Genomic DNA, 13,115 nt, shown 5'->3' with positions numbered 1-13,115 from the left:
TTCATCATAGATTTGCTGTGCAGCCGATTCCTTTATGTAAAAGTATAGGGTATATACACATGGAGGATGGGGTTTCAATCCCCTCCACTTATCAAACCCCTACGTATATCTACATGCACCTGACATGCCAGACCCCATATACTGCCCTCCCTACTCCTCATCACAGCCCCCATATATTGTTCTCTTGCCCCCAAGTCATCTAAGGCCTTCAGCACGCAGCAGCACCGAGTCTTCTTCACCTCTGCAGTGCTGTTTTAAGCTGTTGTAACAGATGGGACGGGAGGCAGTACAGGACTACAGCATAAGGGCTTATTCAGACGTCCGTATTTCCGCTGGTATTTCTGTGCGTAAAAAAAGTCACACAGTCATGTGAATATACGGTGCGAACGTATAAATGCATACACACATGTAAAGGAGCCCCAAGGCCCAGACTTACACAAACACTGCGTGCATAATGCAGCATTTTAGTGCTGTGTGAGCCGGCGGAGAGCAGGCCATTGCTGCATAGGGCCGCGATTCTGCACTGCACATGACAGCGTATCTCACACATGCGGTCTCTTAGCAGTGTTGTGTATAAACGCCGCACATACGCAAGGTAATTTATTACACGTCCATAGAGAACAATAGGGCTCTATCGCAGGGAATACGCAGTAAAATAGAACATGCTGCGTTCTCTTAACCCCTTGAGTGGCGGGTTTCCTACCACCCTGTCGTGCCCACCAGGGCAGGTTTTTTAAAATGGTCTAATCATTGAATTTCAACTAGTTTTGCAGTTGCATCTCAAGAGCCATAACTTTTTCCTTTTCCATTGACATGGCCATATGAGGGCTTGTTTTTTGCGGGACAAGTTGTGATTTTTTAAACAGGGGGGAGGAAAAAAAGAAATGGGGAAAAAAGAAAAAAAGGGGCCATGTCATTAAGGGGTTAAATAATGTATTAACTTCCTTCTCTGGGTCATTACGACGCACACGGATACCACATGTGTGATTGTATTTTTGATTTTTTACAAAGTAAAGGGAGACAAGTGTTTTTTTTTATTTTTTTAATAATTTTTTTCCTTTTTTTTTTTATTTTTTAAAATTTTTTTTTTGTCCCTTTAGGGGACTTCCACAGGGACCCATCAGGACCCCCTGATCACATTCCGGGGTTCCGATGGTGACAGCCCTTTACATGCTGCAGTGACAACCCTTTACATGCTGCAGTCACATAGACTGCAGCATGTAAAGGGTTAACACAGCAGAGATCGGAGGTTTTCTCTGATCTCTGCTGTAAGAGCTAGTACCTAGCTGTCCTCTGACAGCTAACAACCAGCTCTCCCTGCCACAGAGACCATCGGCTTGCTTCTGACAAGCCGATGGTCTCTATGGCAACTTGTAAACAAACCAGTGCAGGAGATTGCCGGCATATCGGCAATATCTTCTGCTGGTTTTTCAAAGCCCTTGCACTGCTCTGTGTGGGTCTGTGCAGGCAGGGCACACTGTCACAGCTTGTAGCATTGTGCTCTGCAGCTCCCATAGTGATACATAGCCCGGAAATCTTCCGGGCTATGTTGCTATGAGCAGTGGAGCTCGTCCCGGAAATTTTCCGGGCGTGCCACTCAAGGGGTTAAATGCACGTATTACACACAATAAAAAAAAACCTAGTGTGAGTGGGTCAATGAAAATCAATATATTGTGTGTTATGAGTGCATTGCTTGTGTAATATGCGAGTTCAGAGCTGCTCTCCCCTATGGGCTGTAATGTTATGCAAGTAACGGCAACTTTTCCTTCCTTTCCTTCCTATTGTTTCTTGCATTTCCTTTCTGTGGCTAAATATGGCCACAAAAATTACAGATTCTTTGTCAGATCCAGTGATTTCATCAGGATTCCTTAAAACTGCCAAGATAGTAGATGAAAAAAACCTAAATGGTATCGGCTGAAGAATTCTCCTTGTCTTGCTTTCTCGTGTCTTTGAGATAATCATCCGACTATAAAACTATTTCACGTGTGTTTGGCCAACCAGGAAGAGGATATTAATGTGGGTTTTGGTTATTTTAGTTCTTGGTTCCAAAATGATTTAGTGCTACGCAGATAACATGATAAACTCTTTATTGATGAAACAAGCTGTTACCCCGCATTCATATACAGATTGATGAAGCAGCACTCTTATAGAAGAACGCATCTTGTCATGTACTCACTGCAGAGATTCCTAGAAAACGTAACTTTTATTAATGCGTAGGCTAAAATAGCAAAGCTAAAAGGACAAACACATAAAAGAGACTCTTTTTTTTGTCTATCAGGGGTCACAATTAGTGATGAGCGAGCATGCTCGCTAAGGGCAATTGCTCGATCGAGCATTGCCCGTAGCGAGTACCTGCCCGCTCGGGAGAAAAGATTCGGCTGCCGGCGGCGGGCAGGGAGCTGGGGGGGAGAGCAGGGAGGAACGGAGGGGAGATCTCTCTCTCTCACCTCTTCCCCCCCCCCCCCCCACCCCCCCCCTGCTCCCACCTGCTGACTGCGGCAACTCCCCTCTCACCACGCCGGCAGCCAAACCTTTTCTCCCGAGCGGGCAGGTACTCGCTAAGGGCAATGCTCGATCAAGTAATTGTCCTTAGCGAGTATGTTCGCTCATCTCTAGTGACAATACATGGAAAAACTAACGGTTTAAAGGCCAGTCTACACCAGGCGATGATCGCTCAAACGACAGTCTGAGTGACAGCTTTGAGCGATCATTTTGCATAAACTATTAAGTAGCTACTCAGCTACTTAATAGCAGTTAACCGTGCAAATGAAGCCTTCCCTGAACGCAGTTAATAGCCCGAGGGCTCTTATCTGCATTCAGATCCTTTGTTCTCCAGGGGGAAACAATGCTATCAGCACTCCCCACGGAGAACTTCTGATAAGGTTGACCGACGATATTTAGGTCGGACTGAATTTAACGATCAGCTAGCAGAGCCCGAAAAGTGCACAATGGGCGCGCGTTTAGACACATCGATTATCACTAAAGCGATCGCCGATAAGCGATCTTTTAGTGATAATTGGCTGGTGTAAATGGGCCTTAAAGGGGTTGTCCCGCGGCAGCAAGTGGGGGTATACACTTTTGTATGGCCATATTAATGCACTTTGTAATATACATTGTGCATTAATTATGAGCCATACAGAAGTTATTCACTTACCTGTTCCGTTGCTAGCGTCCCCGTCTCCATGGTGCCGTCTAATCTTCAGCGTCTAATCGCCCGATTAGACGCGCTTGCGCAGTCCGGTCTTCTTCTTTTCTGAATGGGGCCGCTCGTGCCGGAGAGCGGCTCCTTGTAGCTCCGCCCCGTCACGTGCCGATTCCAGCCAATCAGGAGGCTGGAATCGGCAATGGACCGCACAGAAGCCCTGCGGTCCACCGAGGGAGAAGATCCCGGTGGCCATCTTCACCAGGTAAGTAAGAAGTCACCGGAGCGCGGGGATTCAGGTAAACACTGTCCGGTGTTCTTTTTTAACCCCTGCATCGTGTTTGTCTCGCGCCGAACGGGGGGGCTGTTGAAAAAAAAAAAAACCCGTTTCGGCGCGGGACAACCCCTTTAAGTACATAACCGCTTTCTCCATTCAATGTGTATTTTAAGACCCAATCAAGAGAATTGGTCCACAGAAACGATCAGATCAAAAAAGGTTGGGGTTTAGATTGAAAAACCCCACCAACTTGTGTAGACCATGAGATAAATAGTGTCAGAATCAGGTACTGGCTGATGGTGAGTCAATTACTCAGTACCTAGTCAGTTATACTAGGCTGGATATTCTACACGTAAAGTATCTTTAGAGCATTTAAATTGATCTAGTATCAACCGTACTCGGTGACACTCACATTAGTCTGGCACTATTGCTGGGACTACATACTTTGGTTCACTAGGGCTCCTGATGAGCCACTTATACGGTAGAAACGCGTTAAGCCAGTAAACGCTGAACCAATGGATATCAAGCCTAGTGTAATTTTCTGAGGCTAGTCACTCTTTGGGTCTAGTCAGCATTACCTAATAATTTAGAGGACATACTGACCACTAGGTGCTGAGTAATTGACTCACCATCAGTCAGCCTGATTCTGACACTATTTATCTCATGGTCTACACAAGTTGGTGGGGTTTTTCAATCTAAACCCCAACCTTTCTGTTCTGATCATTTCTGTTGACCAGTCTTCTCTTGATTGGGTCTTAAACTACACATTGAATGGTGAAAGCGGTTATCTACTTCAACCGTTAGTTTTTCCATGTATTGTGACCCCTGATAGACAAAAAAAAGAGTCTCTTCCATGTGTGTTTGTCCTTTTAGTTGTGCTATTTTAGCCTACGCATTATTAAAAGTTACGTTTTATAGGAAGTTCTGCAGTGAAAGTGCTAAGTCTAAGCCAATTCCTCTGCCGCAGTAAAACGTATTGTGATGATGTCAACCCCACCGACTCCGCACTTGTTAGCTGTTGATGGAGCGATCAATGAAGTCTCGGAAAAGAGCAACCCGTGAGAAGAAATCAGGAGCCACTCCACTTCCACAAGTACGGATTATGAAAGAAGAAATGCCTTGAATGACCCCATTGCACACGAGAGGTCCCCCAGAGTCGCCCTGAAAAAAAAATTGAATGTTATTCATATTCTTAAAACTCTAATTGCAAAAAAAAAAGTTTGTTTTTAGGTACATGGTTACTTTTCTAGGAAGCAACATTTCCAATATCAGACAGCCGGCACACTTATATTGTTACACAGTCCTATTGTGTATATTACTTCCAACAGGGCTTACCACTCGTTTTTTACTCTCTCAGGGCTCAGTCAGACGGGCGATTTTCCACGCGATTTGCGCATGCGCATGCGTCCGGCGATTTTATAAAACCATTGCTTTGCAATGGTATCGGACACATGAGCGCTTTTTATGCGCTCGTCCGATAAATTGTAGAACAGAAATCGCAGATCGCACCTATCTGCGATTCCTGTTCTCTTCTCTATATGCGCTCAATGGGGCCGGCGGCAGCAGCGCCGACCCCATTGAGAACATATAGAAGACAAATCATTCTTCTCTGCCACAGCTGTAACAGCTGTGGCAGAGAAGAACGATGTTTGCCCATTGAATTCAATGGAGCCGGCAATACAGCCGCTCCATTGAAAGCAATGGGCTGCCGGCGACCGCTGGATGAATTTTCGGGAAGGCCTTAAAAATATAAGCCCTTCCCTGCAATTCATCCAGAAATGTGTAAAAACAAAAAAAATATATATACTCACCTGGTCCCGGCAGACGGAGTTCAGCAGCGGCCGGCGGCAGTTCTCCTGAACTGCTCTCTGTAGTATTCAGCAGCCGGGGATTTAAAATCCCCACCTGCTGAATGAGCTGCCTCTGATTGGTCACAGCCTGACCAATCAAAGACAGCTCTCACTCACACCCATTCATGAATTCTCTGAATGACAGCTGAGAGCTGCCCCTGATTGGTCCCTGCGCTGAGCCAATCAGAGGCAGCACTCACTCACCCATTCATGAATTCATGAATGGGTGTGACTGAGAGCTGCCTCTGATTGGTGAGGCTATGACCAATCAGAGGCAGTAAATTCAGCAGGTGGGGATTTTAAATCCCCGGCTGCTGAATACTACAGAGAGCAGTTCAGGAGAACTGCCGCCGGCCGCGGCTGAACTCCGGCTGCCGGGACAAGGTGAGTATATTTTTTTTTTATATTTTTACACATTTCTGGATGAATTGCAGGAAAGGGCTTATATATTTAAGCCCTTCCCAAAAATTCATCGTGAGATCGCCCGCAGCGCATTGCTTTCAATGGAGCCGGCTGTATTGCCGGCTCCATTGAATTCAATGCGCTGGACAGCGCTGCACTGCTCGGGCCCGTTTCTATTGAAACGCGGCTAGAAGCAGTTTTTTTGGGCAATTTTTCGGCCCCAGTCGAAAAACCGCCCGTGTGACTAAGGCCTCATAGTATAGTGAATTATTTGTAAAAACTGACTAAAGTGGGCATATTTGTCACCATCGGACTTATATATGGGATTACCCATCATAAGCAGGAGCTGATTCTAAACTTAGCTAGCCCTCTTTAACCACCATGTTGTGTGCCATGCTGCCCTGAACGTCTTCCTTGCCTGTTCCAATAAATACAAAGATGACAGAATCTGCCGGAGTATTTGTTCTCACCACAAATCCAGGCTCAAATCTAAGAATAGCAGATCCCATTTTCCTCTACCATTCCATAGGACCATTGTCCGAAATTCAGTATGCCCAAAGTCATAAACCAAGATGCTTATAAAGAGTAAAACCAGTGGACAACTAGAGAGCCCATGATATTGCCTCCTGTAATCTAGAAGGCTGTATGCTGCTTGTTGCCTCCTGAAGAGTTTGTCTTCTGGTCAGGTTGGCACAGAATAGTTTATGATAAAGAGTCATTAGGCTGACCATCCTTTACCCTTACGTTTGGCTCTACACTACCCAGGAGAACACAGATGGCATTATTAATGGGAAGCAGTAATTAGGGCACTATTAATGGGGGCAATGTGATGTTACTATTATTGTGTGGCGCTCAGCTGGCACTGTGAATGGAAGCACCAATGTTGGCACATTTAATGAGGTGGACACGCTGTCACTCCTAATGGTGGGCAGTTCATAGTACTAGTAATAAGGCAGTGGGATGATACTATTAAGTAGTAAACCAGCACTGGTAATTTAGCTGCGCAAAAATGTCCATCCGGTGAAGATAGGACATTGGCAGCCAAATGCGCTGGTCGATGTTTTGACCTATCTTTCAGCCACGATCAGCTGGCGGCTCTCATAGGCTTCTATGAGAGCTGCCGGCAAAGGGAGGCGGGGAGGGAGTTTAGCGACTAGCGCTGTTAAACTATGTCAGCTGGTTCTATTGAGCCAGTTGAAGGATTTATGCCATCTGAAGGAATTCAAGGCTGCAGCGTATATACACTGTATCCAGCTGTGTGGATGAGCGAGAAAACACAATATTTAGCAGCAAATTGCTAGCGGCTTTTTTCATTCATGCGTTTTTCGGCCGTGATGCGGGCAGGCAAGAATGTCTATGCTTGTGTGGAAGATGCCTAAGGCAAAGAGTTGACAATATTGGCATTAGAACAACCATTTGAGGATTTTCATCTCATCAACTTTAGGGATAAAGGAGACCAGGTCCCTAGCCAACTCACTCGTTCTGGAAAGACTTAGAGGATGTCAGTAGAGATGAGCGAACGTGCTCGGCCACGCCCCTTTTTCGCCCGAATACCGCGATTTCCGAGTACTTCCGTAATCGGGCGAAAAAATTCGGGGTGCGCCGTGGCAGCACGGGGGGTAGCAGTGGGGAGTGGCGGGGGGGAGGGAGAGAGAGAGGGCTCCCCCCTGTTCCCCGCTGCTACCCCCCGCACCGCCACGCCTCTCCCCGCCCCCCGGCGCCCCCCGAATCTTTTCACCCGAGTACTGAAGTACTCGAAAATGGCGGTACTCGGGTGCGTAAGTACTCGAAACGAGTACGTTCGCTCATCTCTAGATGTCAGCAGATTGTACGTTCAGAGCACATGCCCATTTGCAAGCTCTGCACCATCTATAGTTGCAACTCTGACTTGCCACCATATCTGTTGTGGTACAACGTCCCCTACTGGTGCCTTGCAATGCCACTTTCAGTAATATGCAAAGATTTGAATCACTTCTAGGCTCTGATCCAATGGTTGATTTGTTGGGGAAAGCGACCAGACTGAAGGAAACTTACTAATAGGAGATGCCTTTTCTTGCTACTTACTTATCTTGTGTTACTTACGAAGCATATGCCGGCCTGCCGCATGAATACTCCGGTGCATATGTTGTTGGGACGACATAGATCTCTTCCAGTCACTGTGACGTTGAGCTCCTGAAGACGGTCTGAAGGCCTGGCCTGTGTTCCTAATCGCCCCCATCCTGCAGCGACACATTGGGTTCCAGCAGGGACCGTCTGGTTGACCCGAGGTAGTCTAATCGAATTAACTCTGGAGTTGAGAGTTACTCTCCTATCAAGCTGCATCAGCAAGAGAAAGCAGAAAGCAGATACATCAGTCAATGCTTAGGAATAGCGTATCCCGTGAACACAACAATCGCTGCTGTCTAACCTGTAAGACGAGGATATCGTTTTCCAGTGTCTGCGGGCTGAAGCCATTTTCAAAGACGCGAGAAATTCTAAATGCTTGTCTGGACGCCTCGTTGCGCCGCAGAGAATGAGCTCCCAAAACTACAGTCACCTGATTTACATTTCTGAGTGGGGCAAAGAAAAAAAAAAAAAAAAATAATCTTTAATAATAATAATAATCTTTATTTGTATGGCGCCAACTTATTCCGCAGCGCTTTCAGGCATGGATAAATGCAAAACAATACAACAATTACAATATAAGGTACATTGGGTTAGACACAAATGGGTTGGGGGTGGTACAGGAGGTGCAGGGGGTGGGGAACACAGGCAATAGGAAATATTATGTACAGATCATTTATCAGAAGGCAAACAGGATGGGGCACCATAGGGAGGGGCGAGGGACTAGGTCAGGAGATTTGGTATGCTTCCCTGAAGAGGTGCGTTTTTAAGGCACATCTCAAATTTCGTGCATCGGGAATTGTCCGGATGCCTTGGGGTAGAGCGTTCCAGAGGATGGGTGCTGCTCTGGTGAAGTCCTGTAGGCGAGCGTGTGAGGTTCGTATTACAGGGGTGTTTAGTCTGAGTGTGTTAGCCGATCGGAGTGAGCGCGCTGGGTGGTGTACTGACAGTAGGGAGGCGATGTATGGTGGCGCAGCGCCATGCAGAGCTTTGTGAGTGAGGTAGAGGAGTTTAAATTTAGTTCTGCAGTGGATGGGCAGCCAATGCAGCGACTGGCATAATGCAGAGGCGTCTGACTAACGGCTGGATAGAAAAATGAGTCTAGCTGCTGCATTTAGTATGGATTGGAGCGGAGCGAGTCTAGTGCGGGGGAGGCCAATGAGTAGCGAGTTGCAGTAGTCAAGCCGGGAGTGGATGAGCGCAACCACGAGCGTCTTTAGCGTGTCCGTGGTTAGGAACGGACGTATTTTAGCAATATTTCTGAGGTGCATGTGGCATGTTTGGGCCAGAGATTGGATATGGGGGGCAAAGGAGAGGTCAGAGTCCAGTGTGACCCTAAGGCATTGGGCATGCTGTCTGGGGGTTATGATGGTGCCAGACACTGGGATGGAGATGTTGAGGGGAGGTCGGTTAGAAGGTGGAAAGACAAGGAGGTCAGTTTTAGAGAGGTTTAGTTTGAGAAAAAGGGAGGACATAGTGTTAGAGACAGCGGACAGACAGTCGGTGATATTTTGGAGGAATGGTCCAGAGATCTCACGATAGGAGGTGTAAAGTTGGGTGTCGTCAGCATAGAGATGGTATTGGAGGCCGAATCTGTGGATGGTTTGTCCAATTGGGGCAGTATAGATAGAGAAAAGAAGGGGACCAAGGACCGAGCCCTGGGGTACCCCAACAGCGAGAGGAAGTGGAGCAGAGATAGAACCAGCAAAGGAAATACAATTTATATGTAAACATTGTAACTCCCATTGATAATATTACATTCAGGCGAAGTCAAGGGAATATTATTTTATTTGTCTTAGTTTGGGATGTAGATAAGATAGTACAGAAGGAATTCTATAGTCACTGCATAGAAAGTTACTGTAGGACAAAGGGATAAACTGGCACTACCCCGATGACCACTTTGTGTATGCAAACAGTAATAAATCTATGAATCAGGTTACCTACATGTCTGACAGGCAATGGGCAGCTGTCATTACAAATTGCTGGCCAATGAGGGATCCCCCACAGAAATGCTGACGTCTGAACTGAAGAGAGGCAATGTAAGGATGAGAGTTGGGAACAGCCTCCCTGCCCCCAACAATTCCAGTATGGAAAGTCCCTGAGGAAAATATTATGTTAATATATAGCAAACAGTGTGAACTCTAATAACTTTTTAGGAATGACAAATTTACAATGAAAGCGAAAAACATTGAAATATAGATAAATACATCTAAAAAGAGAAAGAGAAATAGAAAGAAAGAAAAAGAAAGAAAGGGAGAAAGAAAAAGAAAGAAAGGGAGAAAGAAAGAAAGAAAAAGAAAGAAAGGGAGAAAGAAAGAAAGAAAAAGAAAGAAAGGGAGAAAGAAAAAGAAAGAAAGGGAGAAAGAAAGAAAGAAAGAAAGAAAGAAAGAAAGAAAGAAAGAAAAAGAAAGAAAGGGAGAAAGAAATACAGAGAAAGAAAGCTAGAGAAAGATAAAAAAGAAAAGGATAGAGAAAGAAAGAAAAAGAATGAGAGAGAAAAATAAAGAGAAAACGAATAAGAGAAATAAAGAAGAAGGGAGAAAGAAAAAGAAATAGAGATAAAAAATGAAATAAAAATAAAGAACCTGAAGAAAAGTTTGCAGAATCTGTTGTCACTCTGACATTGTAAAGTTTGTAAATATTCCACATAAAATCATGAAATGACGCTAACAAGCCAATAAAACAGCAGCGACACACAGGGGCAGTAAGAGCTCCCGGGAGTACTGCAGAATAATTGGTCTGTACTTTGGCCAATCCCATCGCTCTGTGTTATGCTTCGGATTAAGGATTAGCAGGTCCCGCACCAACACCTGGACCTTTATACATTCCCTTAGTACATGATCTGCAGTTTACATGAAACCCCCAACACAGAGCATCTTTCTGGATACAGATCATTGGCAAGCCATATTTGTAAGGGCATTCCAAGCATCGCGAGAAGGAACATTCTGAGCCCTGGACAGGAGAACATGTCTTCTGCAAACTTCTGCATTTTCATCTACAAGCAAAAGTCATTGTTTAGTGTAAACGTTATGTACATCCAGATGCGTAAATCATGTCTTGTGCTAATGGCACAAATGTATACTTATTACAATGGAACGCATTAACAGCTGCCCCAATGCCAAATCTTGGCCGAATGGCATGTCTCTTTACCCCAACCAAACCTTGCATCTGTGTTACACACGATCAGGGCAGGTTTTGCACTTCAAGCTTTTGGAAACATTTCTCAAAAACATTTACCTATATTAGAATCCTCAGCTATTGAGGAGCGTTACAAAGAGTTAACTGCCTTGCCTGCTTGTACCACTATGCCTGGTGAAGAACATCTAGAGTCCTGTCATCGCCATGCTTTCTTCTAATCGGTGCTGTTCACTGTATACATCATATGCTACATTAGCGTGCAGAATAGTCCAAATATATAGAATCTGATACAATTAGAAATACATCAAATCGGCAACTCCAATAACTGAATCCGCTTTATGCCTACTATTGCTCACCTCCATCCACCTGGCATACCCAGAGGACTACCAGTATGATGAGAAAGTTCATGTTACTGATGGGCTTCATAGTCATCATTCTCTCAGGTTCTGCACATTTATAGTTGTCTGCCAACGGTTCAGGTTACATAACTACCTGGTATTACTAAACTACATTGAGAAAGTTGTAACTGCATGCAGCAAGGAGAAGGAAATTAGGAATTAGGAAAATGGGAACTGCAGAGTGACTGTGCAGAATTGGCAATTGTTTAATAACATGTACATTCATGAGATGAGAAACTAACACGACCATTCTGGCAAAATCTCTATATCAGATGTCACAATTCTATATGCTAATTATTACTGTGAAACTCCAAGACTTAAGTCGGGAGGCATGAGGGCATTTAAAAGGCCTTTCAATGCTCTTCTGGGAAATCTGGTATGCAAACAAGACGTGGTAGAATGCCTCTCTGCATTGCCACCCGTTACAAGGTAGCTTTCCTACAAGTTAATGTCCAACCTTTTAAAATGACTCTGAATATAAAGCAAAGTCTTCTCCAAAATGAAAAGATAATTGTATATTGGCAGGGGGGGTCAGTCGTTTATTTTGCACCTCATCAGTATGCAGTAGGTTCCTGGCTGGGTCACAAGCCTATGATATGGGTCTTATGGGGTAAACATTCTCCTTGTAGAGACCACCTAGTAGGCATGAGCAGACTTAAAGGGGTTGTCCCGCGCCGAAACGGGTTTTTTTTCAAACCCCCCCCCCCCTGTTTGGCGTGAGACAACCCCGATGCAGGGACTTAAAAAAAAAAAACGCACAGCGCTTACCTGAATCCCCGCGCTCCGGTGACTTCTTACTTACCGGTTGAAGATGGCCGCCGGGATCTTCTCCCTCGGTGGACCGCAGGGCTTCTGTGCGGTCCATTGCCGATTCCAGCCTCCTGATTGGCTGGAATCGGCACGTGACGGGGCGGAGCTACACGGAGCCGGCATCCTGCATGAGCGGCCCCATTGAGAAAAGAAGAAGACCCGGACTGCGCAAGCGCGGCTAATTTGGCCATTAGACGCCGAAAATTAGTCGGCTCCATGGAAACGAGGACGCTAGCAACGGAGCAGGTAAGTGAAAAACTTCTTATAACTTCTGTATGGCTCATAATTAATGCACAATGTACATTACAAAGTGCATTAATATGGCCATACAGAAGTGTATAGACCCACTTGCTGCCGCGGGACAACCCCTTTAAAAGGCCATGGAATTCCCCTTTTGGAAATTTAGTATGCAGATGGCAGTCTCCACAACTCCGGGGCAGTCTATCATTTTCTTCTGGAGAAGACTCCGACTTTGGCCTATATTCCCAGTCATAGTTACAAATTCTGTTTAAAGGTCAGACATTGACTTGTGGGAACGCTACCGTATATTAGGTGATCTTGCTGAGGCATTGTTTCATCTTCCGTTTGTACCCTAAAATTTAAGATGTTCCTCCAGCCAAACTCTGCTGCCCAATTTGACACAAGGTATGGAGAGACACAACTGCATTTTAGCGGGTACAGTTGCTGAGTCCCTAAGAGTATCATATATGGGCTCTGTCCTCATTACTATTACTTGTGCAAGATACGTATAAACCAACCCTCACCCTTCTACATGCATGTGCACAGGAGAAGAACCATCAAGGCATCCATCCAGTTTTTGAATGATGATATTGGAGGCCTGATATAAACACATTGAGGTCAAGAACATCGTTCATCTCCAGTTATAAGTTCTAGCATTTTTGCCAGAAATGCACATGAAAAAAAGTAAAAAAATACCATAATTGAAAAATTACAAAAATTGATTATTGATAAGCTTTTCTCCTGCCGAAGCGTTC

The 13,115-nt window shown here is 45.2% G+C and overlaps 1 protein-coding gene across 1 annotated transcript; it reads right to left on the bottom strand.

The window, feature by feature from the left end:
- Positions 1–4,312: 4,312 nt before the first annotated feature.
- On the bottom strand, positions 4,313–11,347 carry LOC136627124 (myeloblastin-like). The gene is made up of 5 exons (XM_066602059.1): positions 11,269–11,347; positions 9,719–9,872; positions 8,079–8,220; positions 7,754–7,987; positions 4,313–4,580 (listed from the first exon to the last, which is right to left on the bottom strand). The coding sequence occupies exons 1-5, from the start codon at positions 11,345–11,347 to the stop codon at positions 4,431–4,433; spliced, it is 759 nt and encodes a 252-aa protein (XP_066458156.1). The 3' UTR covers positions 4,313–4,430.
- Between the last annotated feature and the right edge of the window lie 1,768 nt (positions 11,348–13,115).

This window comes from Eleutherodactylus coqui, chromosome 5, assembly GCF_035609145.1.
Source record: "Eleutherodactylus coqui strain aEleCoq1 chromosome 5, aEleCoq1.hap1, whole genome shotgun sequence".
NCBI classification, from domain to species: Eukaryota; Metazoa; Chordata; class Amphibia; order Anura; family Eleutherodactylidae; genus Eleutherodactylus; species Eleutherodactylus coqui.
This window is presented reverse-complemented; position numbering and strand designations above follow the sequence as displayed.